The following is a 25582-nucleotide window of genomic DNA, read 5'->3' as shown; positions in this document are numbered from 1 at the left end:
AGCGTCTTTGAGTCTCTGCTAGCATTTTGCATCTCATAATTTACAATACTATGCATGGCTGCATCTCCATGAAATAGACAAGAAACCTGCCTTGCTTCCTCTGCATAGTTATGAGTTTCTTTCTACTTCAAATCATTGCTCTAATTTTCAGAGCAATTTCTCTTCACCTGTAGACACATTGAGTCTACAGGTGATGGGGGTTTTTATGATCTTTCACGGCCATAAATACGTTTTTATTTTTTATTATTCGCAAATCTTTAGCCTAGCTATTAGTCAAAAATCTATGCAAATTATTGGATGATTGTTGTTGGTAAATACTGTGCTTGCACTAAGAGGGCTGTTAATGATCCATCCATCCATCCATCCATCCATCCATCCATCCATCCATCCATCCATCCATCCATCCATCCATCCATCCATCCATCCATCCATCCATCCATCCATCCATCCATCCATCCATCCATCCATCCATTTTCTGCCGCTTATCTGGGGTCGGGTCGCGGGGGCAGCAGCTTCAGAAGGGAGGCCGACTTCCCTCTACCCAGCCACTTCTTCCAGCTCCTCCGGGGGAATCCCAAGGCGTTCCCAGGCCAGCTCATACTGATAAAAAAAAAATACTGTATCAACAGCTTTATTACTTTATTTTGACTAATCATGGGTAATGGCACAAAGCCATTGCAGAGATGCTATAAACACTGTGAAAACATTCTTTAAGCATTTTTTGTGCTTTCTGTCTGGAGACCTTTTATGTTTTTTCCTAGACATAAGGCCATTTTGTAATACCAGGTTATCTTCAGTTGGTATAAAAAATACTGTATCTATCAAACATAACTTAAAATAAATTTTACTTTCAATTTGACACAATTTGAAATTGGCCTCTGTCTCTTTAAGAACCTCCTGCTCTTTCCGACGCTCCATCAAAACAATGACAAGAGTGATTGGCAAAATCTGAATGATTTGTAAACACAATATGCTGCTAACTATGCTAAAGTTAGTATCTGCTTCAGAACTTCCTAATGAGGCAAAACTAATGGGCTACTTTCATAAGTGTGGAATGTGTTATCACCACTTCAACATCCAAAACTTGCATCAAATCTCAACTTCATTTTACACTGAATAGGGATAACTTGTCACACAGTTTTAAGAAGGATTGTTTTTGAAAAAACAAAATAAATGTATTAACATTTTTATGATATTAGGACCACCTTAAAATTATATAAGTATAACCGGCTGGATTCAAAGACTTTTTGGGATATATCATTTTTTAGCATGTTTATTTTGGTTTTCCTCAAAAATATTAATGTTCATTCAAATGTCACTGAGCTGGATGAAAGCATCCAGCTTTCATTGCAACACCACTTTGACTAGACATTGCCAGGCATCATTAGTCACTTTGTCGAGTCTCCACTGGTCCCTAAATATAGGCTTGTCCGAATTACAAGATTGTGTTTATTCTGGTTTGCAACAAAATGCAACTCAAATAATATATTTCTGTTCCTTTGACAACAAGACTGAATCTTATATAGAACACCCTTATCTATTTATGTAACCAATAAGCCTTTCACTTGTCATGTGGTCAAGAGTGGTGGCAGAACCAAAATCAAATCTCATTGGAGCAAGTAGTAATCTGATCTTCAGTTCTTTGTTCTTAATTGCTAGAAACAGTCAAACATCTAAACTCTGTTACTTTTGAACAATACCATTTAGAAGTAGGCAATTAGTGATTTGTGAAATATGTGCAGCATCAAATAAAGTGATGTTGAGAAAGAAAATGGCTAATTACATTCGATGTTTGCCAGGAACTCTTTCTGTTCTGACTTTTCCTCAGAATTTCACAATCATAAGGTGTTAACTTTGTGATTCAGCTTGTCAATGAAATAGAACATTTTATATCTAAGCAAAAAAAAAAAAAAAAAAAAAAAACCTTAGCTGGTGAAAATCACATTGCTGATTATATAACCACAATACTATATGATGACCATATGGAATACTGCTCTTTTTTCTGGAGCCATTTTACAGCAGAAATTTTGATTAAACGTTATTAACCTAGAGTGTAGATTTATTCAAAAGAGCAGCTTTCCAACACTTTCTAAGGCAGAACGTTATTAAAATAGAAATTAACCCTTATTAATGAGACTTAACAAAATGTCTGTTTTGAAATGGATTTGTTTGATAAGATGCAGATTTATGAACATGTGACTGTCTGATTGATGCTGCTCATATTCATACTATATTTGGGTGAGTCAGACCACAGCATTCCTGTCAGATATCCACAACAGATGCTGCATGTCCTTCATTGATGCCCCCGTAGCAATTAATTTAGCTCAGATTTTGGTAAGAATAAAAAACAAACAAAAAAAATGTTTTGTGTTTAAATAGACCATTTGTAAGCCATTAATAACCTACAATCTTAGTTATTTTAATATAACTTTTTAAATGTTTGTGCTCTCTACTGGTGAGTTAAAATGGGCAGCCTCAGGTTTCTAGCTATTGTTTCAGTTTTGTATTATGGGGATGCTCTTAACAAAAATGAAAAACCTTAAATCTAAATACCAAATTTGTTTAATATGGCTTTGTGTACTTCAGAAAGATAATCTGAATTGAAAAAAAAAAATAAAAAATTTTGAATGTTGGGTTTTTTCTACAAAAAAACAAAATGACCAAAAAAAAAATGCTGTTAACACAGCAGCTTCTTTATGTTGAATGGTTTCACTTTGTTTGCCTTCCCAAGATGGGCTATCCTGAGACTTGTTGCATTCACTCACTTTAGAGTCTTGACATTCTTATGTTAATGGTTTGAATGATTTCTCCTCAGAAAATCAAAGCACTTCGTCTGTCCTTGTGGTCCATATGTGGATAACGGCAAATCTTCTCATGAAATTCCTTCCCGACAAGCAGCCTTCATGTTTCTATCGCCCTCATTGTTTGACTTGAAATTTTCTGTCTGTTTGACTCCTCTTATTTGGTTGTAAGTACTTTTGTCACTACTGGCATTCTCAATAAGCAATATCACAGAAATATGACTTCACTAATCCCAGTGTTCATTGCTGAGAACTGGGTACAGATGATGTAAGCTTCTTCAAGTCTGATGGTCTAAAATAACGTTAAAATTCAATGAGTCAATGTAGGCTAGAATATTTCCTCCAGCATTTCCTCCAGAGTACTGAAAAGAAAACACCTAACATGTAGAACTCAATATCTGCTTATAGAAAGTTTTCAGGGATCTTGGATCTAAATGTTAGGTTTGTTTGGTGCATAACCAGTAATGGTGGTAAATTTGAGTCACTTTCTAGCAATATAACTAAACAAGATCTTTCATCAGATACATTCTCTTGTTTGTTTTGTTCACTTTAAATTTACTCTTTTATAAAACCCACACTTTTTTATATATATTTCTGTCTGTCAAACTTGCTTTAAAGTTTAATTTGACCTCAATTGACTTTAGGGTCTATGTTGTTATTAACATTACTGTATTGGGAATATTTTACAGCACTTAAAATCAGTTTAGTTTCTCTTGATGCAAATTACTTTTCAAATCTCAGAGGACTATTTAATTTGTTGTCCTAAATGCATTGAGGGTTATTTACAGTATTTATTCTGAGTAAAATTTATATTGCAGAGTGTAGTGATTTGAATTAATTATTTATTTATTCACATACACTGGTGCTGCCAACCATCAACGCGTGAGTTTGGACTAAGCCTGTCCTTGATACAAGTCGCACATGTCTCAGGCATTCATGTGTCAAACAGTATCGTTTTCTCATCTCTGCCTTTATCAGAAGGACTTTGATCCATTGTCATGCTTCTGCTAATGTCTCCAAAGACTCGGATCAAAGCAAATAAATGCTTTGCTCGTCTATTTTCTCCCTTGCCCCCCCCAATCTTCGCTTCAATTTCATACACCCACTTCCTTGTTTCTGGACCAGTCATTTAATGCACCATTGGGGAATACTTTAAGGCTGGCATCTCTGACAGCCCTGAGTGCAGCACTGAGCCATCAAAGGTTTTAGCTGGCACAGTCGAGTGTCACGTATTAGTCTTAAATGATGTGAAAACTGTGAAAGCCCTGCCATCATTAGGATTCTTCAGAGAGGAAAAAAACAGATACAAGGATATATGGGAGAGTGGTGACTTCTAGTAGAAAGAGTGAGAGGAAAGTGGAAAGGAATCTGGAGTGAAAGAGAGCAACCCACTGTTAAGGTGGAGTGCATTAACATTCAGCTGATGTGCCACACTTCCCACATTGGATTTTTTTTTCTCCAGGATTATGAGATGTGTTTATCACATTTTGTTTGTTGCTAAAAACTTGACAGGTCATTGTGGAAAAAAAAAAAAATCAATTTCGAAAAAGGAAAAAAAAAAGGGTTCGGGGGGTTGAGCGGAGGTATTTAAGACTTCCTTTTCAATTTGATTGCATTGAAGAAAACTGACAGAATTAAACTTCAATTATTTGGTCAATTAATTTTTTTTTTTAAAGGTTTTAGTGGCCTTTATTTATGGGTGGTTTGATAGAGGGGAGGGTTATGGGAGAGGGGGAAGACATGCAGCGAATGTCACCAGGCTGGGAATCGAGCCTGTGACCACCGGCATGAGGACTAAGACATGGGTTGTGCTTTGCCCCTGCGCCACCACAGCACCCCCATCAGTCAATTAATTTAATTGATTATATGTTCTCCTGTTAATTTACGGCGTTTGTGTTAATGGTTCTTGACACTATAAATGAGAGTAAGTGAAATTAATTTAGTTTTCTGTTAAGTTACGTAACAAAACAGGAAGTTGCATTACATACAGTGCTTCAACACACTGTAATGCTTGATGAACAAAAATGCATGTGGTTAGATTGTTTATATAGCTCCTAGTCCTGCTTTCACATGCCTTTTTTTCTTTGTTCTGGATTTATTCAAGTGGACAGTTGCAGATGTTTTATGCCTGCAGGCTTTGATTTAAAGGTCGGAAATAACCCAGAGTAAATGTATCTGTTCTTCCCCGCCCTGTTCTTTGTCTTGTTGACTGACAGCCGAGGACACGTGTGGTGGCACCCTAAGGGGCTCCAGCGGGCTCATCTCCAGCTTCGATCTCCCCAGCGGTGACTCCCCTGGCACGGCCGGAGGGGGTGGTGCCGGAGGCCTGGGCAGCAGCAGGGAATGTAAGTGGACCATACTGGCTGATCCGGGCGACACCATCTCTCTGGTGTTCACAGAATTTCAGATGGAGGAGAAGTCGGATTATCTGGAAATAGAAGGCTCCAAACAGCCAACCATCTGGTGAGTTGACCTCGGAGGAGGAGGAGGGAGGGAGGTTGGGACACAGTTGTATTGCTGAAGTTGAGAATTCAAGTATTTTTATTATGTGTGGTTCAGAGCATGCAGTGTGTTGACATGGTATGGAAATGAAAAGCACAGCCAGTGACATAAGGTTGTGGATGTGTCTGATATGTTTTCAACATTTCTTGCAGAAAGATGTTCTAGAAAACATCATTTTTGTTTGGTGAAAGCAAATATTTGACATCTTTTTAGATGTGTATACACAAGAAAAATCATGGGTTTTTTTATGTGTGAAAAAAAACTAAATTTCATAGATACATTTATCATTACCTCTGTAAGAATGTTTTAAATTCTCAAAATTCATTTTGTATTGCAGAAGCATCATCTCACTCTGAGAAAAGGGTTCTTGGTGCAGATGTCACTGGCTGTGCTTTTCATTCTTATAAAATCTGACCTTTTAGTTGGAAACCAATCACAGAATGAAGTTTGAATACCATTTTATAATCCCTTTAAAAATGTAATCAAAGTGTTTCATTAATTAAAACTAGCTTTAAAGTACTTCTAATTATTAATCCAGGATTTTTTTTTTGTAAATATCAGGCCAATTACCTATAGCATTGAGCTAAGGGGTTTGATGAGGAGACCCCTTTATTTTACCACCACACGTTGAGCAGGATAATAATGGAAGTAAAAAAAATATACACTCTGAGACAGAGGACTGCGGTAAAAGTGACATCTTGTCTCCATAACAACCATAAGAAGCTATGTATAAGCCAAGCAGTTGTTCATGAGACGTGCAAGAAAAATCTTATTATGCTCTGCCCCTACAAACATATCTGTTGAGTCTGCTAAACTCCACTGGATACTTAAGTTGATCTAAGCAGGGGGTTTGTTTGGCTGGAAACACTCCAGGTGAAATGGGAGGAATATGTGGAAAATCACTTAATGCTCACTGTCAATTTTGATGGAGGCTCAGTGAGTCTGTTTCTCCTCTGAGGACCAAATTTGGAGTGTTCAGCATTATTAACGATGATCATCCAAATGATGCAGTCAAACCAACAGAAATGGCTCACCAGACGTATGATTAGCTTTCTTCCACTGTCATCTCGGTTCACAAACCCATCAACAAATGTTCAAAAGCTCCTAGCTGTAACCTGGACACAGTGCTAAGTTGTTGACAAAAGGAGATTGTATGCATTTAAAAAAGCTTAACAAGCAGTTCATTTTTTAACATGACATTTTTTTTAGAGAGTAACATTCTCTTATGTAATTGTGAGATTATGCTTCTGAATAAAGATTAATTAATTTTAAGCCTTTTATACTTCTTTACCAGGGCTGTTAACATATTTATGAATTTTTTGTCAGTTGGCTTTATATAATTTTTACTTAAGTTACAAACCCAACCATTTCGCAGTTTTTTCCTTTATAGAATAATAATAACAATGCCTGCTGAAGTTTAAGAATTTTCTGAAAACTGTCCACCAAAACTACACTTTACCAGGATTCAAATGACTAAACACAAGCATGGATTTGAACATGCACAAGCTGCTCTTTTCTCCTCCATAAGGAGAGCAAACTATACTTGCAAGTTTTCATGAGATTTTAAATAGCCTATAAATAGCCTAATACAGCCTGAAAGAAACACAGCTGCAGCAGTCAAAGTCAGGAAGGAATGCTTGCATGCCTAAATTGGTAAGCTAAGCTAAAAGCAAGATAAGTTGTGACCGAATTTAAAAGTGTGGGAGCTTATTTTATTAAATGAATCTGTTGCAGGGATATTCTTAAGACATGCATAACTATTATTTAATATGTTAAAGACATTTGGTAGCTCCACACCTTTATTTTGTTTTATTGTTCGTGGAGCTGTATCTATCTTTTAGCCATGTAAAATGTTTGAGAATAAACCTAAATTATTATTTTCAACAACAAAAAAAAGTAGGTTGAAATATAAAATAAAAACAAATGTTCTTTGTTTTCCATGTCAGCGCTCATTTCTTTTGAGATGAAGATGGGTTGGACAGTCTAACCTTTAAGCTTAAGTAGACATGTTTTCATCCTCTACACATCAAAGTCTCTCTGCTCCCCATCTTCCCAATGAATCATTGTTTTTTGGAATGTGCTGATTGTTTATTATGCATCTTGAATCATTTCTTCTTCAGAGCAGGAATAAAAAATAAACATGCTAATTGCATTCTTTAATAGATTTTCACTGACAATGTGTTGCGTAAAACATTGTAAACGTGCCTCTGGTGTCTGCTTGATTTATGCAAATTTATAGAGAACAATTAAGCATTTTAAATTATGCCAAAATCATTGGCAGATTTCTTTCAAAGGCAGCCTTCATGTACGCATATATCTTGCTTTCTGAAATAAATTTCTGCACCTACTCCACAACGGGTTTAACTCCTAATTCTGGGTTAAGCTTATCCTTCTGCTTTGGGTTTTGTTTGAATATGAGCATCTGCCTGGAGTTTGGGATCCTCCTGGCCATTAATTATAATTCAACCAACAGAAGCTCTAATCAATCATAACGGCAGAAGGGCTGTTGTCCCTGAGAGTTGTCTCTCATAGTCAGATGGAGGGAGAGAGAGAAACAGGCACTGTGTCAGTGAGAGACTGAATCTAACGGAGAGATGCTGTGAGTGTGGTGATGACTGCTAAGTATTGCATGTTGACATGGCTAAGAAGAAGAAGAGTGTGATGCAGAATTCATGTGGGACTGGACCACACTGATGTGGATTGGTAGGCTCTAGATGACCCTTTTCTCATAGGTGTATTGGCACTAAAATAAAGAGTTTTAATGTTATAAATACTGCTACGTTTCAAATATTCAGAGAATCATTGTCAGAGGCATCTGGTTACACTTATTTAGTTGCTCTAAAACCACATTAATATTTAATACAATTATATTTCTGTGTTGGTTTAAATCGTGATGTGACAGACTATTGACATGCATGTTGCCGGGTGGAAAAACATGTTAAATACAGAAGTGAAGGAGATTTTTAAACTTAAAAGTCCTGTTAGGTCTTTGAAGTATTGGCGTCCTTTTGATGCTCCCCAGTTTTCCACAGTGCCTGTAGGGATGAACGATGTAGAATCCAGTGTTCTGATATGCCAGGAGGGAAAACATTATTTCTGCTGCTACAATTCAGCATAATCTTTTATCATTTTTTTGTTTCAAATTTTTTTAGTATGAACTTATAATCAGAAAATGAAGGTTTAGTGGTCAAAGAGTGCCCCCAAGTGCTCACGTATTGTTTTCCCTGAACTGTTCAGAAAGTGGGTGGAGTTCTGAATGTGGAATAGAATAAATCTTCATTTGTGCAGACAAAGGGTTTGCTTAACATTCAATGAGATCAATGTTATTTCTCTTTGCTAGAATAGTCAGGTAGGGCAGATGTTCATTGAATTGCAGTTGTGGATATTTGCAGTATATGTGATGAGCATGCTGCAAATGTCTGGCAACCTGGTTTAGCTGGAGAACAAACTGTGTGCCACAGTGTAAAATGCACAAAAAGCTAATGCTTTAGTCTTTTCTGAGTCCTTAAGTCATTAATGTCCATGTGGAACATAACATAAATGTTGTAAGTATTTTGGAAAATACAATAAAATCTCCCTTAAACCGGATAAAAAATAAATTCAAAAGCAGTGGAAAGTCAACTGTTGCAGCTTTTATGTAAAAACCTGGTACTTTTGCATTAGGGAAAACTAGCCTTTAGTAAGGCTAAAGTTGCAGGTTGAGGTACTTTTTTTTTTCTTTCTTTTTTTTAAACAAAGATGTTACACATTATGTCTATTGATCAAGTACACAGGTTTAACATCCAGCACTTTAGTGAGCGAGTTTTTTCCTTTCTGTGGTACTGTGCACTGTGCCTCATGTGATACTCCAGATAGATTTTACTGTATGCCCCTAAATGTCATAGGCTGTTAGACATCGTTTTCCTTTTAAGCCCTGCGGTTCCCAAAGGACTCTATGAGCCCAAGTGCAGTGTGGCCTGCACTTTAGAGAAATGGCTTCCACTTTTCCCAGGCAAACAAGCAAACAAGCCCAATTCAGGAAACCTGAATCCCTCATAGCTTTTGTTCTCTCTCTGTTTATGAATGTGTCTGACTGCATACAAGGCCGTAGGACTGCTAAACATTCAAACACTGTAATGTATAGCACCAGCTGCAGGCAGAGACGAGCCAACTGTCAATTTAGCCTTGAGGTTTACAGCTGCTTAACAGTGATAGACAGTCTGGAACCATACACTCTGTCAGATTTATCGTTGCTTTTTATCCTCTTCAGGAAAATAAACTTAAAATGTGATCCACTTTGCCTTGCATATCTCAGTGTGAGATAAGGATATCGGTGTAAACCACGTGAATACAGGGGGAATTGATTTCAAATTATGAAACCTTTAAAGCAGAATATATATATTTTTGTTGGAGTTGAAAGTGCTGTAAAGCACCGCCAAACCTTTCAGTATGCAGAAGAAGAAATAAATAGGCGAACTAGGTATTACCCAATGTTAACTTCTTTCCAGAAAGTGTTTGATAGCATTATTTACACAACTAAAATCTAGCACCAGGGGACATGGATTTATTTTTTGCTGACTCATCTGTGCATCCAGCTGCCTTTTCTTTCTATCAATTGAACAATTTTTATCAGATCTTGCCAAATGAGTTTTATTGATTTTACTGTTGCCAAGGTGTTGAAGGTTGATCTGAGGCTCCACATCAATCTCTTTGAAAGCAGTTTGAAAAAACAAAAACAAAACAAAAAAACAAAAAAAAAACTTTTTGTAACAAAAACCTTCTGGATAGGTTGAGAGAAAAAAAACAATGTTTTGTGTTGACCTTTAATATGATTGTTCAGTTCTGTTCACAAAGGGCAAAAACAACAAGCAGTAAATCACATGTCAGTCATTGTTTCAAATATCTGCACAGCGCTTAAAACCTTGAAGGCATTGCAAATATCTGAAACATTTTTTTGTTGTTGCTTATAACAAGAATTTCAACCAGAAAATGTAATTATTTGGTACGTCTTTTCTCTAGTTGTCTATCGACCTCATTTTTCACCTCCGGTCAGGATTCAGTCTCTTGCAGATGTTTCCAATTACTTAGTGTATCATTTTTGGATGCTATAAACATATTCAGGCAGCTAGCTTTGGAATTGATTGTCTCCACAGCAGACAATATTTTGCTCGGCTCAATAATTATGAACAGTCCTATTCCAACAGCGCAGCTAAAAGATTGCTAGAGTTAGATTGCAATATTCAAAGGTTATGTAGAGCAAGAAGTGTCTTGCAGCTAAATTACCAACTTCAGTTAAATTATTATGCATGTTAGATTGCATTTCTTTGCTCTGGGATTTTTTATTGATCTTCCAAGGCAAAGTAAGATCCATCAAATTGTCTTTAAACGGCATGCCTAACAGGTTACAGTCTGGGTAAAATTGAGCTTCTGTTCTAATGAAGGGATGTGAATTGAGAATTGACTCAGGTGTTTCATATGAGCAATAAATGTAAGGAGTTTCTAGGAATCCACAGGCTTCTCAATGTCCTCTAAAGTCATTGTGTTAACCAACTAGCATCCACTGAGCTGTAATATTATACCTTCTAGGAAGAAGTGGGAGCAGCTGAGGTGATGTAGAACTCAGCCTTTATTATTACATAACAACTTAACCCAATTAATCCCTGCTTTAATCCCTGCTGACAGGTTAAATGTCTGACATGGAAGGAAAAGTGTGTCCTAATTAATTTAGATTTTTACAGGGTTCTTAAACAGTCTTAAAAAGTCAAGAAACGTTTGGTTTTCTTCAATTAGTGTGGAGTCTGGAAATGTATAAAAAGTTTTCAGCTGTCTTCACTCATTCCTTACTCTAAAAGAAAAAAATCTGAATTTCTAAAAAGAAATACAATTTTATCTATATTTAAATAACATACATTTTGTTAAATTTACCACATTACTATTCAAGGTATGTATTTCTGGCATTACTTTTTTCTTTGGTTTTCTAGAAAAACCACAGATGCACTGAAATTTACTGGCTTTTGTTTTTATTATTATTAATGGATTTTTATGGATTATTTAAATCCATGTTCTGTACTGAACACCTTGCAGGTGGTTCAAATGCCTTAGTTTTCAAAATGATATTTGTATTTTTTTTTTTACAAATAAAATGATGTTCTTAAAGATCTAAAGAATCTGAATTCATCAAAATATCCTCTAATCTGAGGGGAATATATTTCGAAATCGAACTGATGTCAGTTGCTTCAGATGCTTAAAGATCACTGTAAAAGCAAGTGAGGGTGCAAGTCTGGTTGTCAAATCTGTCTGACTGATTTGTGGAACACAATTAAAAAGTAATTTTCAAAAAAACTGACTCTCACTTCTCGTCAGTGTCCAGAATGTTTTAACAATTATCTGAAAACTCTAGAAAATTGTTAAATACAGCTAAGCCCCAAATAATTCATACCCATGGCAGATTTAGGAGTAAAATAATCTTGATTTTACGAGCATGTTTTCTGTGAGGAACAAAAGGCCTTCCAACCTCAATGAATTCAACAAAGTAAGTCATTAAAACATCTTTGAAAACATGCATGAAGCATGTGTGACCCTTCATTTCGTTTTTAATACTGGTCATCCTTCTACATTGTTTTTTTTTTTTAAATACATCTGCCTCAGAAGCAGATTTCTTGATTGAACTCAAATACTTTCAGAGTTGAATCTTCCAAGGATAAGAATCAGTTTATGACTTTACTGTATCTAGACCCTCTGCCACTGTCAAAACCAGAGACTCCAAATCTGTCAGCTTATTCCTGAGGTTTCAGACGCTCTAAAATCAATAAACACTCCTGAGTTCAATAAAACTTCTTCAGTGTCTGAAGAAATGAAACATTTCTCATGTTTAATTTTGTGTTTGCTTACATGACGGCTCAAATCATTACATAAAAAATTGCTAAAACATACCATGTGGACTCAAAATATTGAACACTTTTTTGCGTGGACTCTCAATGTGAGTGTATTTATATTCCTTTGTGTCAATACTAAGACAGGAGCTACATATAGTGGTAGGCATTTTTTTATTGTTGCAGGTGTTCTGCAACCAATATCAATGCCTGGCATATTTTATTACTGTGCACCTCGTTGTTTTTACAGGGAGTTTTCTCACTTCAACGCCTAACATGCTTTTTGGTGTTATTACACCATTGCTTGTCATTGACAGATTATCGTGATTTCCTTTCTCCAACACATTTTCCTTTGTGAAAAAATATAGCTTTGAATTCAACCCATCACTTCCTTCTTGGGATATAATCAGTGGGTCTCTTAGATGGAAGCAGCTCTATTCTATTGATTCCATATCATTAAGACCTCTGAAAGAAGAAGTCTTGTGAAAATTTAGTTTTCATTGCAGGAAACTTGATTGTAGTTTTTCTTCCTATAGCTACAGGCCAGTGGCTGTTTTTTATTATGCATGTATATTGTAGCGATATTAGCATTTTATCAATTACACATCGAGGGAAAAGGTCAAATTTATGTGGAAATTGATTACCTTTACATTTCCCTTTAGGAGGTGCCATTCTCATCATTTGTGATGGATAATGTGGACTTAAAACCTGATAATCAAAAATTATATTTAGGTCAGCAACTCAATAGAAATCTAGCATGCATTACTTTGTAGAACCCCAGTTCCTCTCTGAGATGGTAGATTAAAATCCCAGCGAGAGAGATTTAAAATAAAACAAGAAGACATCTCAAGGAAGATAGCATGATTTTTCTAGAATTTGCAATGGCCGCCGACTGTAAAAGTCCCCACATTCTCTCACTATTCCCACCAATCATGGCACTCGTCTTTCCTTTTCTCTAAATGCCACTTTCTATTCTTTGCTTCCACCAGTTTGCTTGTCTTTTTGTCCCTGAGGTAAGGAAGAGGTAGTAAAGGGCGAGAAAATGCCAAAAAAACTGCATCAAACTTTATCAACTGTAAATGCCTAAATACATACCATGAAAGTTAAGTAAAGACACATACACACCCTGATTAGATGTTTTGTTTATTTATTTTTGTGTGTGTGCCATTTTGAAAACGCAAGACTCATGAGATTCAACATCACTAATGCCCCTCCTATGACGTGTGCGAAGTATCTTTTTAAACTGTACAATGACATTGTTGTTCTATTGACTGTGGTATGACAAGACATATTGTAAGGATTTGAAGGCAATAAAAAAGCTTGTTAGCCCACCATACGAGAAGGCCCTTGGCAGCTTTAAACCTCAGAGATAATAGAGCATTTCCTGATCCTGCACTACACACTGTAAAGAAGCAGGGAGAAAAACTGAGCGCTCTTTAAGTCACACAGAGTTGTTTTGACAAAACTGTTAAGACGCGTTTAATGACAAACCAACTTAGACTCAACACAAGGTGTTTTCCCTGTTTGGAATACTAACACAGTTACTGGGTAAAAACACTGTCTGCATGCATTTGTCAATGATATCTTCTTAATACTGATGAGCAACTTCAATAATTTACCCCCCCAAAAAAGATAGAGGTATAACCTCATTTGTTTTTTTTTTTATTGTTGTAGTTTACACAGCTTTTAGATGGACAAAAAATCTTTCAGAAAAACTGGAATTTTTTTAGACTTGTTTTCTTGTCTTGTTTCTCAGCACCTTCCTGCCTGAATTGGTAATTTGGGGATTCATGTAACTTTTGAGATTTTACACAGGCAAAAGAAAAATTTAGCTATATAACGATAAACTTTATTTGAGGGATCATATCTTTTCAATGTTATTACATTTGATTTGTTCCTGTTCACATACATCAAACTATTATACAAAATATTTACAAAACAATATAATTAACATTTTCTCACTGCCTAAGCCATTAAGCTGCTTGTCTTTGCCCAGACTAACTTTATGCTAAAATAAGAAATGTTATAGCAATAAGAACTGTCACAAGTTGAGCATGCTTTTCTTGTTCTAATCATTTTTATAGGTATGATGTTAGCTCATTTTTACAATTTTCAATATTTGGAGAGCATAAGTCTTTTTTTTTCAGTCAAACTGACAAATATATATTGTACTAACACAATATGTATTTTTTAACAAGAAAATGCATTGTTAAAACTATATTACACATACTTGAACATACACTTTTCATCTTGAACCATGATCACTTTTTTTATTTGCAAAAACTACCTTCCTGTGTAGATTGTTTTTAACCTTTCCCTTTATTTGAACAGGTCTGGTGGTGGAGTAAAACTGAAGCAGATAATCAAATGGCTATGACGATGTGCTGAAATTCAAGTATATGACATGTTTTGTTATATATAACTTTTCACTTTCAGGCTGACTGGAAAGAATATTCCAGCTTCCGTCATCAGCAACAAAAACTGGCTGCGGCTGCACTTTGTAACGGAGAGCAACCACCGCCATCGAGGCTTCAGGGCTCAGTATCAAGGTAAAACACAGTTACTTCATTAGCACACTGTAACAAAAGCCCCCCTCCTTGATCAGGAAGGATCATCGCAGAAAAAAAAGAAACACTCTGAAGGCTAATTACAAAACATGTTTTTGATCTTTAACTGAATATTAAACAGTTTGATTAACACCCTTTGTTGAGGGCATGCAGGATTTTTTTTCAGCCTCAGACTAAGATCGTCTTAATCAAATATTTGTTTAGTAGATACTGTATTCACCCTCTGGAAAATTCAACTTTATGAGCGCTATAATCCATTGCCCTGATATAGTTCTTGGCATGACTTTACGGTGTATGTACTGCATATGCTTGCAAAGCCTGGCCCCTAAAGTAGATATGAAACTATAAACTATTACAAATGCCTGGTAAATGTGGAACAACATGCAGTAAACCTAGGAGTTAAAACACCTTGGTGTATCCTGCCAAAGCATTTCGCATATCTGAGAAAACATATAATTTCAGATTGCAGAGATGAGCTTTTTGCATTTCAATAAAAAGCCTAACCATGATTCTGTTTTGTATGTGCAGTGGAGAGACCTTGTCCTAGCACTTTTAAATTCAGATCCATTTGTTTTAGCTTAATATACCATTTATTGCTGCTAGCCATTTGTTGGATGATGACCTCCACTTGCATTGTTTAGCTTTTGTCTCCAACGTGTCCCCTGCTGTCTTTGATTAGACCTCATTAAGATACATATTGTAGCCGTCGTTGGCATACTCTTTTATTCACCATGTTATGTCTCTTAAATATTTAATCTGGTCTTTCCAATCAGTTATCATCCATTGTTTGTACAAAATGACAAAAAGAAGAATAAAAAGGAAAACAATCAAACAACTAAAAATGAAACTATTTAATTTTAGAATTGTCAAGGCAATAACTAAAAAAAACATGCACAGCGTTAGTAGTTGGACTTTGATGTTTGCAAGACCAAGTGTTTTGAAGAGAAAGAAACATTGGTACTGTATCTTCTCACATCTAATACTGTAACTTCTTTTATCTAATGAACTCTTTCCATTGCTTTCAACCAGTGAAAAGTTCTGGAGAGCTTAAATCCAGAGGGGTAAAAGTATTACCAGGAAAGGACAACACTAACAAACTGTCTTTGAGTAAGTCTTTTATTTGTCTTATGAAACTGTCGTCATTGTTTGGATTTTTCTTTTTATTTATTTATTTATTTATGTAGCGCTTTTATTTCCGGGTCTTTGTTTCTTTCTGTCTCTTTCTTTGCTGCATCGTTTGGTAAAGGAATTAAGCTACAGTACTAGATTTTGCAGAAGTGCAGTCTCTTTTTCTTTCTTATGGCCCATTTTCCCATGCTATCCTGGACTTATTGTCCTGATAAAAATGAAGATTGTTTTTAACAACCCTAACTGGGATGTATATAATTGGGACTAAATCAGTCCCAGTTATGTACATTGCACCAGGAGGGTAAACTGGACTAAACTCTGCCTTGTTTCACTTCATAAATATGAAAGCGATACACATGACTTATGTGTGGCATACGCATACACACACACAGCACCAGTCAAGGATGAGTGACCACTCCCTTGTCAGGTGATTTGTGTACTCTTCAGACAAAACAGAATGCATTGTAATAGCTCGCAGAGCTCAGTCATTAACATAAATCTGGAGCACTATTCCCTTTAACTCAGTGGAGTGCTAAAGACTTGGATGATAACAGGTTGTAATCTTTATTACCTTACGCATCATAGATTCAGCACTCCATGGAAACATGAATAATGCAGAGGGCTGTAATCCTCTCCATGAGACAATGCTGTATATCATTAAAATACAAAGAGGAAATGCTTCATATGCTTTGTGGATTTATTGCCCATAATTGAACCCACAACTGCACCACAACCTGGAAAAATTAGGTTCAAAGCTGATCAACTTCATTTTTAAATGGAAAAAATGTACTGTATCGAGTTTAGCGTACTTCACAATATTAAAGTTCTAATTACAAAGGTAATAATTCCTCCCAAACATTCACTTTTTGACTCACTGCAATAACAAACCTCAATGCCTTTTACAAGACCTTATTGTGGCAGTTCAGTCCAAAATAGTACTAACTTGTTAAGTGGAAAGAGAGCAATATGCTTTTAAAAATGTACAACGATGTCTGAAAGGAATGTCATGCATATGTATTCAGTCCCCCTGCACTTTGAATAAATGAATACATGCTTTTCCATCTAAACCATTCTATTGTAGGTTTTACTGTTCTCAGGACAGTGTCCTGCTAGAAGGTGAACATTTGCCCTGCCTGAAGTTGTTTGCAGCCTCTAAAGCCAGGCATTCTCCATTCAATTTATAAAAGAAAATGAAAAGAAAGAAATTGTCACACTGTGACAGTGTAATTTAGTAGCGTCACCTGTCACACTGCACAATGGAAGATGCCAGACTTTGCAACTTGTTGCTGCAGCAGAATCATTAGTACCAACATTAGAAAGGCTCGACAGACATATCAGCCCAGAAAGGATTGAACTGCAAGCCACTGGTGTTAGTTATTGTTAGAGGCCGATGCTTAACAGATGGAGGCGAAAGAAGGGAGAGCAACTGCAGAAGCGTTTATGGCTGGGCAAGAAAGGATAATAATAGCACATCTGATGCTGCAGCAGTAACAGTGCGTGATTTTCCCTGAAAAGTTCTGACCCTGCTTGACATTTGTCGTAGGTCATCTTTTCTCGAGGGAGCGCTGAGTCGGCCGTCATGCTGCTGTCATTTTGAAATGACAACAGACCACCTATTCAAACTCCCAAACAGAGATTTTCTTCCATGAACAAAGATTTTATCCAAGCTGACTGTTAATATTTGATTACTACTCTGTGTCAGCCCAGATGATAGATAAAACTTAATTGTGCTTCAAACTTAAACTCTTATTTAACAGTATGAGAGTAAAAGGGATGCTGGCAAATAAATACATTTTTAGATTTTAGTTTTTTTTAAAAAGCTATAAGACTAAATGTCTTGAGTAGCTGTATGACTACTGATCAATATGTGATACATTTTGTGAGTTTAATTCAACTAGATTTATTATCTTAATTTTGGGCGATATTAACTGGTCACCAATCATAACATCCATAAACATTTTACATTGTTTATCTGTCTCACTCACCCGACCACCTTAATATCCTGTCTAAAACAAATTCTCAATGGCTTTTCCCAGTTAATCTCAATTATAATTATGTTTAAAAAGTGTGACCGAGTGGGTTTTGTTTCTTCCCACAATCAATAACTCAAGGTTATTTAATCCCTTCTGGGCACTGATAGATTTTCCTTTGTATTTGTTAGCTCAGGTAAAATAGTTTTATTTTAACTCGGCATTGGCTCCATCCTGAAACAGTTGTGAATTCAGCACAATCCTCCTATGAAACACATAATGAAACATCTCTTGCATCCAGAGGAGAGGTCAAATAGAAAAAAATATATATATACCTTGAATGTGTTTTTTTTTCATGGAAATTGCTTTTTTTCTGAAAGTATAGTCTAAGGGAATCAAAGCGCCTCACATGCCACATTCTTGGTCCTTCTCCCTGTGTTTAGTGAATGAAGGGGGGATCAAACAAGTGTCTAATTACTGTCCTGACCCAGGGGAGCCGGAGAATGGCAAACGGATTGGTTCTGACTTCAGGTTAGTCGATGTTTTTTACCTGAAGCAAATAAGCTACGATGTGGACAGACAAAAGAGGCTAATAAGGATACAGGAGCTATTATCGGGATTATAATTACCATGACTGTGTCCAGTCTCTTGCTAACCATGTTAACCTAAAATATTTATGAAATGCCTTCTTTAATTATAAAGCAGTAGATGCTAGATCCTATCGTCTTCTATAGGTGTGTCGATATACACCCTGTAAATGACAGGCATTTGTGATGTCAAAAAACAATGAGACCATGTTAAATTGTCTTAAAACATTTTCATGCTTTTAATCTACAAATACAATAAAAAAATAAATAAAAGATACAGTGATCTGACTGCGTGAAAGTGCACACCCTTAAAATTTTGAGGTACCTCTCAATGTCTATGAACGCAAGTCGTTCTTTTCTGGCACACATGCACATACTGCTTATAGCTCTGCTCAACACCTTCCTTCTTCTTGGAGATGAAAAGTTTCCACCAAAGCATCTTTATGGTGGCGGGGTTGTGACAGGGAGCTGGTCTAAAAGGGTCGGCTCACAGGAGGAGAAGAAGAAAGTAGCTGAAGCGAATGAATGAGGTGAATACTCATCAGAAGAACAAAGCAGTTTTTGTATCATTGTTGTACATAAGAGATAAAAGTTCCACACTGGACAAAACAACACATCTCTCCTTACTGTGTTTTTTAAAACCAAGTGCTGCTGTGGTTGGTTGCTTTTTTTTCTTTATTTGTCTTTTGCTTTTAAATGTTTACTGAAGGTCTCAGATTCTGATGACATCTCTTGTTAGGAAACCGCAGATTTTCTGAATCCATTTCCAAACCTATAATTTCTTCTTATGACGTCATTTTTACTTGGATTTGGACGTATAGTTAGATTTACAGTGATAGTGAATAGTTGAACAGTTCTTTATTTTTCTAGCAGCCCACTAAAGGTTTCTGTTTAAAACTGATTATTATTTTGAACTGTTCATAATTTAAGCTGTCTTAATAAAATAACAGTTTCTCACTAAAATTAACTGACATTGGGTGATTGTGTTGCTGCTCAGTGTTTTATGTCAAACATATCACCTTGGAATTGTCACCTGCACTGTTTTTAGCTTTTTTTCCAGAGCCAGTCAGGCCTGGGAGTTTGCATTGGATGGAATACTTTTGTTCTGCAGCCAAACTCATCAGTCCAGAAATCCAAAATTACAGGAGATTGTCACTTGCCAGTAAATATAAAACATTCCCGCAGCTTTTTTAGTGTTTTTGTTGGCCTCTTCGATGTCTCTCCAAAGTCTCCACTCTCATCCTTTGGGAAAGTTTGTAATATATAATGTAAATGTATTAACTGTTAAGTATATTTAAACTCTAATACTTCACAACCTGTATGCAAGTTATGGACTTAATTAGAGTTGAAAGGAAAATCGTACTTGGACAACTTACTTTTACTTTTCTACAAGTAATAGCAGTGGCAAATAAAAAAATAAATAAATGCCAAATTTGAATCTAAATATTTTTAAAGTTTAGTTGGGTGTGCACGTTCATGCAGAAACAGTATTGGAGCTTTTTATTATTTAATATTTTTTCTCCCAGTTAATTTATTTGCTTTTCACTTTAGCTGTCCCAGAACAGATGAGAGATTTTAAGTAGAACGTTTTGAAATATTTCATCAAAGTCAACTGTTTGTACATGGTAAAAACCTGAAATGTTAACAGGCGGTATGTACACTTTGGAGAGCTCCTGGATGTGCTCTCAGAAGACATTGCTGCAGTGACTGTATATGTCATTATCTGTGAGTGACATGAGATAAATAATGAATTAATTTTTTTTTTAATCGGCCGTCATATTTGGAAAATTGATTGCCTTTCTCAGGTGTTAATGGTATCTGTTATCTTTTCAGCATCGGAGCAACTGCTCAATTTACCTGTGACGACGACCATGTGCTGCAGGGTTCTAAAACGATTACCTGCCAGCGCGTAGCTGAAGTCTTTGCTGCGTGGAGCGACCACAGGCCCGTCTGCAAGGGTGAGCGTGGCTTTCCGAAGTGCTAATAAAACAGTTTGATTAAGGCAGTGCCTGTGGTTATAAGCTCTATGCAGATAGAGGAAAGTTCATTTCTGGTAATTATGCATGAAAGCCTCTGTTGCTGCACTCTTCCATTCCAAAATGCTTTATCCTGGTTTTCGGTGTTTCATATTACCTGGAGCACCCTTTAGAATTTGATTAATGGAAGTACAGCTAATAGGCCCTTTCTCTACTTGTGCAAACAATACATTATCCCTCAGTCATATTACAATGCAGAAGGCTGCAGTCTCTTACTTGGACATCATTTCCTTCAATATTTACACTGGGTTTGAGTAGGATTCTGGGTTCTTTAGCATATTACGTTGGATGATTGATAATGTAGATACAAATAATAAAACATTGAGTTCATGCTGAGCAGCATCAGTGCTCATGTGAATATGCACAAAGCTGACAAGATGTTCCAGGCATCTTGGAGAGATGTCTGAATTGGAAGATTTAAGGATTTTTCCCCCCCTCCTTGTAATCACAGACAGGCAAAACTCTGTTCAGGGCTCTTTTGAGGCTATAATATCTTTTGCAAAGCTCCTTGTTCTTTCAGTCACTAAAGATGTTTCTTCATGATCCTGTTTGTGTATTTGGAGACACTGTCCGGCAGCAAACAATGTCTTCGGGAATGATCAGAGACAGTCCTGACAGTGTTGTGTGATAAGATTTAAAGCATTTGGAAAGCCTGGAACTTTTGTGCAGTACTGTATCTTGTAAATGTCTTTTAATTTTTGTGATTTTGTTCTCTTGCAGTGAAAACATGTGGGTCGAATCTGCAGGGGCCGTCTGGGACATTCACATCACCGAATTTTCCCATCCAGTATGAGAGCAACTCCCAGTGTGTCTGGATCATCACTGCCAGCGATCCAAACAAGGTAGAAGAGCAAATTTTTATAGGTTTTAGTCTGCGTTATTTTACTCTGGATGTAGTAAGGACCCTCTGGTTGTTTTTGGTCATGTTAAGATCCTGTGATGAGCAGGTATGAAAGCAAATCATTTTTCTAAATTCCACATAGCTTAGCAATGTAATATTGAAATAGTAAACATTTTCAGTTGCTAAGCAATCACAAATTTTGCTAGGTTAAAGCAAAAATATTTCAATGTATTTCATCAGGATTTCATGTCATATGGACAGACTAATGCACAATTGTGAAGTGTAACAGAAATTACAAACATTGCTAATAAAAGCTGTAACGCCCTCGAGTTGATACTTTGTATTTTTCCCTGTTCTCAAAACAGCTGCCAGATTGGATCAGGATCATCTGTGATCCTACATTTGCAAATCTTGCCTCCAATACTTAATTGCCTTGACATCTCACTTTGACTGAGCCATTCCATCACAAGGATGCTTTGATCTAGCTCTTTCCAGTGTAGGTCGTTCTGTGTGTTTAAGGTCATTGTCCTGCTGGAAGGTGTCTCTCGGTCTTTTGTAACCTCCAACAGGTTTTCTTCCAGGACTGCTCATTATTTAGCTTCCTCCATCATCCCATTATTTATGACCAGGCAAAGACGGGCGTCTTCACAGTAGGAACAATGTATTCTTGTGTGTCCCTTACATGGTTACCTGCGGTTATGCAGTTTCTTCACACCTTTACTCCTGCCATGGTGTTTCCCTTGATCTTTATGTTTTGTATTTTCACTGATGTTCACACAGAAACCTTTGAGAGCCTCACAGAATAACTGTATAAATACTAAGATTAGACTTCTTATTAATACGGTGGTTTCTCAGGGCAACAGTTTTTTTTAGGGGATATGAAGGGCTAAGTAAAATTCATTGACACTGTCGCATCAAATGTCTGCTGTGGATTTTATTTGTTTGACCTGGCAGTTGGTGGTTGAATAATTTACTTAATTTATTCAGAGCAACAGACTGAGAAAAACCCTAAAAGGAAGAGATTGCAGCTAATGGCCATAAACATCTCTCTACAGAAATATTTCCAAGTTTCTCTGTTAAGAGTAAGTCGAATAATACAGAGTGTTTACTAAGAGAAATGACCAATAACCAGTAATCAACCAATGAAGACTCATTTAGAACCCTCTCTGACCGGCGGCTACCATAGCTTTGTGCCACTGTGCTCTCTCCTAGGCAAACAAGGCTTTTTCTTGGCAGTAAAACTTAGTCCATTAGTGTTATTATGGTAATTATGTTTCTCTCTGCATTGTAATGAGGCTGCTATACATGGATGGTGTGCAGACATTGTCCTCCCCCTGGCCAGAAAAAAGAGGGCCTTAGGATGAGCAGGCAGTCATCTTGTTTGTCATCGGCAGATGCGACTTTAGTGTCATGAACACATTCTTCCTGCCACTGGTAATCCAGGCGAAGTCCAGGCCCAAATATTGTAGCTAACTGGCAAATCTCTCTGCCGCAGACTGATTAATGTGATTATGTTAGCAGCTGTTGCCTAATCGATTTCTTAGTACGCTATCCTTTTTGATATTATATATGATTTGTACATTTTGTTAAACTTGATATATCAACAACAGCCAAAGAAGATATGTCTGGGGAAATGCAGAGAAGCAAAATATAATGACTTAAATTTTATTTGGTGGAGTTTGATTTATGGTGCTGTGTTAAATGTGTTTATTCCTCTTGAATATTGTAGTAGAACAGTTATTTACAGAGATGTATAGGATGCCAACACACTCTTCGATAAAGTCTTAATCTAATAGCTTTTTAAATTAGTTTTAAATTGTATGACTGTTTTTGTTTGAATTTTTTGAATCTGAGTTTAGGGATGTTTACTGCATATTTCTTTGCTGCATCAGAAAATATGTTGTGTTATGCAAGTATTTGAATTGTAGGTTTAGGAGAACTCTTAAGCTGTTATAGCACTGCTTGATCAAATATGTTACTGTCAACCCTACCAAATGCATATGGCATTTAATAGACTTTTCCTTTGTAGAATTCCTTTCATATTGAACCCATCTCCAGAAACATTTTCCCAAAAGGGAATTTATGGAAATGCGCAGCTCTGATATGGATTTCATATAAATGAGATGGTGACTTATCTGATAATAGAAATGTATTTAATTTATTGTGGATATGCTTTGAAAGTATTTAACTATTTAAATACATCTGAATAACTCTCAGGTTGACTGCATGAATGGTTCTGTTTGAGCGTTTTGGTGTCGCTGGGTGACTTACAAAAATGTCCAACTCCCACATTAAATTGTACATATCAAGACTTTTAGACATTTTCAAAGGGGTGCAAAATGTTACAATAATGCTAACAGAATATAGTCATTTCACCTAATATCCATAAACTCGATAAATCAGTATTTACTGTCCCTACAGTAATTGAATCTAATTTGAATAAATGAAGGCCAGTATTTCTTTGAATTTCAAGACTTTTTAAAGAATTTTAACAAATTTTTTTCTTGTGTAAATTACAGGTTATACAGATCAACTTTGAAGAGTTTGACTTAGAAATTGGTTATGATTCACTAACCATCGGCGATGGAGGAGAAGTTGGAGATTCTAAAACTATAATTCAAATGTAAGTAAGAAATAAGTTTGTCTTTTTTAGGCCAATCATTATGTTTTTAAACTGGTGGAAAAATGTAAGCCAAATTATTGAGGCATTTTCTGCTTTTGCAGCCACCAACCAGCTAAATACACAATTCTGTGTGGATAATATTACCACTGGACATTTTGACAAATATAATTATCAGAAATGATAGAGTACATGTAAACTAGTTGGCATCATGGCACAGACTGGACTGTTAAGCGCAGTCTCTGGATTTTACAGAGTTGAGGTAGGGCTATTCTTGAAATGTATTGCTACTCTGCTTCATCCATTCCCAAACCAGTTCTGATGTGTTTGGGATCATTGTGCGGTTAGAAGACCCTGCTGTGTCCAAATTTTAACTGTCAGGCTTTCCATTTGAGGCAAAGCTGAATAATTAATCTTTACCCGGTTTGTTGTCTTGTGCTTTAATCCACATATTTTCAGCAGTGCACTAGTATCTTGGGCAGTGAAACAGGTCCTTCCACAACCCAGTTGATTCAGTGTTTCTGTGTTTGAAAACCTCACATTAAACCCCCAAATGTATATCTTGTCACTATGGACATATAACTCAAGCCATATTTTTCCTAGCCACAAAACCTTTTTACAAAGGGCATTTAAGATACTGGCAGTGGATTTGAAAGTGCTTTTTTTTTTGTCCATTGCTATTGACAATGACGCTAGTTTTCCAGTAGTTACCAGTTCATGCTGGGCCTGAAATTTGATGGTTCTCTTATGCTGACTCTCTTCTTCAGCATTAGAAACAAAACTACTTTAGTTCTGTTAGTATTTGATGTTTGAAACCTGGAATAACATGGTCCATTTGGACAAAAATCAAATACAAATTTCCATACTTCATTTCAAATGGATGGATCAGACTAGCATAAACCTTGTGAAATGGTCCTGATGCATTTCATGTACTGGTAATGCCCTAATACCAGTTTATGACATGTGGTCAAATATCTTGCTATAATTATGTTTGAAGCTTGGAGTAGATTGCAAAAGCATGTGAATAATAAGGTTTAAATTGTAAGTGAATGTTTGACCATATGTAGTTGGTGAACCTGTATGTACGTATCCCAGGCTGCATTTACCCGGTTTGTGAAATTTTGACCATATGTGAATTTGAAAAGAATCATACTTGTTCAGCTGAAGCAAAATTTACAATTACAGTGATCCCTCATTTTTCGCGGAGGTTGCGTTCCGAAAATACCCCGCGATAAGTGACATCCAAGAAGTAGTTACCTTTAGTTTTTACAATTATTATACAATTATACAATTATTATTTTACAATTATTATACAATTATTATAGAATAATTATAGAATAATTAAATATTCTACATTGAAACCAAAGAACAAAACCTGTTTTCAGGTCAGCGGATGTGCGTGTTCATCAATCAGGCCTTAATGTTATCTGGAGTCATGTCATCAAAGCGTCTCCTCCAACCTGCCCCGTGAGATTCACAGCTATATCTACGGCAGAGAGATGGATCTCGGCAAACGAGCCTCCAGTCGGATTTTGCGCTGATTCTGGCCACAGTTTTTTCCAGCAGGCATTCAAAGTTTTCAGCTTTCATCTCCTGAATGGTCGATCTATATTACTTATATTTAAATACTGTAACGTTATTGGCACACAGGTAGAGAAGGAGCTTGGAGACTGTTTAGC

General features: G+C 36.3%; 1 protein-coding gene across 5 annotated transcripts in view; it reads left to right on the top strand.

Moving 5' to 3' along the window:
* The window catches only part of LOC103478352 (CUB and sushi domain-containing protein 3-like), a 245173-nt gene that overhangs the window by 54148 nt on the left and 165443 nt on the right, over positions 1 to 25582 (top strand). For 3 of the 5 annotated variants that reach the window (XM_008432116.3, XM_008432118.3, XM_008432115.3), the window contains exons 5-11: positions 5018 to 5264; positions 14591 to 14703; positions 15751 to 15828; positions 18263 to 18350; positions 20240 to 20364; positions 21163 to 21284; positions 23803 to 23906. In XM_008432116.3, coding sequence (XP_008430338.2) covers positions 5018 to 5264; positions 14591 to 14703; positions 15751 to 15828; positions 18263 to 18350; positions 20240 to 20364; positions 21163 to 21284; positions 23803 to 23906 — 877 coding nt within the window. The remainder of the gene's footprint in view (positions 1 to 5017; positions 5265 to 14590; positions 14704 to 15750; positions 15829 to 18262; positions 18351 to 20239; positions 20365 to 21162; positions 21285 to 23802; positions 23907 to 25582) is intronic. The other 2 variants (XM_081597601.1, XM_017309426.2) reach the window with 1 other exon arrangement.

Source organism: Poecilia reticulata, chromosome 16 (genome assembly GCF_904066995.2).
Source record: "Poecilia reticulata chromosome 16, P_reticulata-male-v2, whole genome shotgun sequence".
NCBI lineage: Eukaryota > Metazoa > Chordata > Actinopteri > Cyprinodontiformes > Poeciliidae > Poecilia > Poecilia reticulata.
Note: the sequence above shows the minus strand (reverse complement) of the source record. Positions and strands in the feature narration are given on the sequence as shown.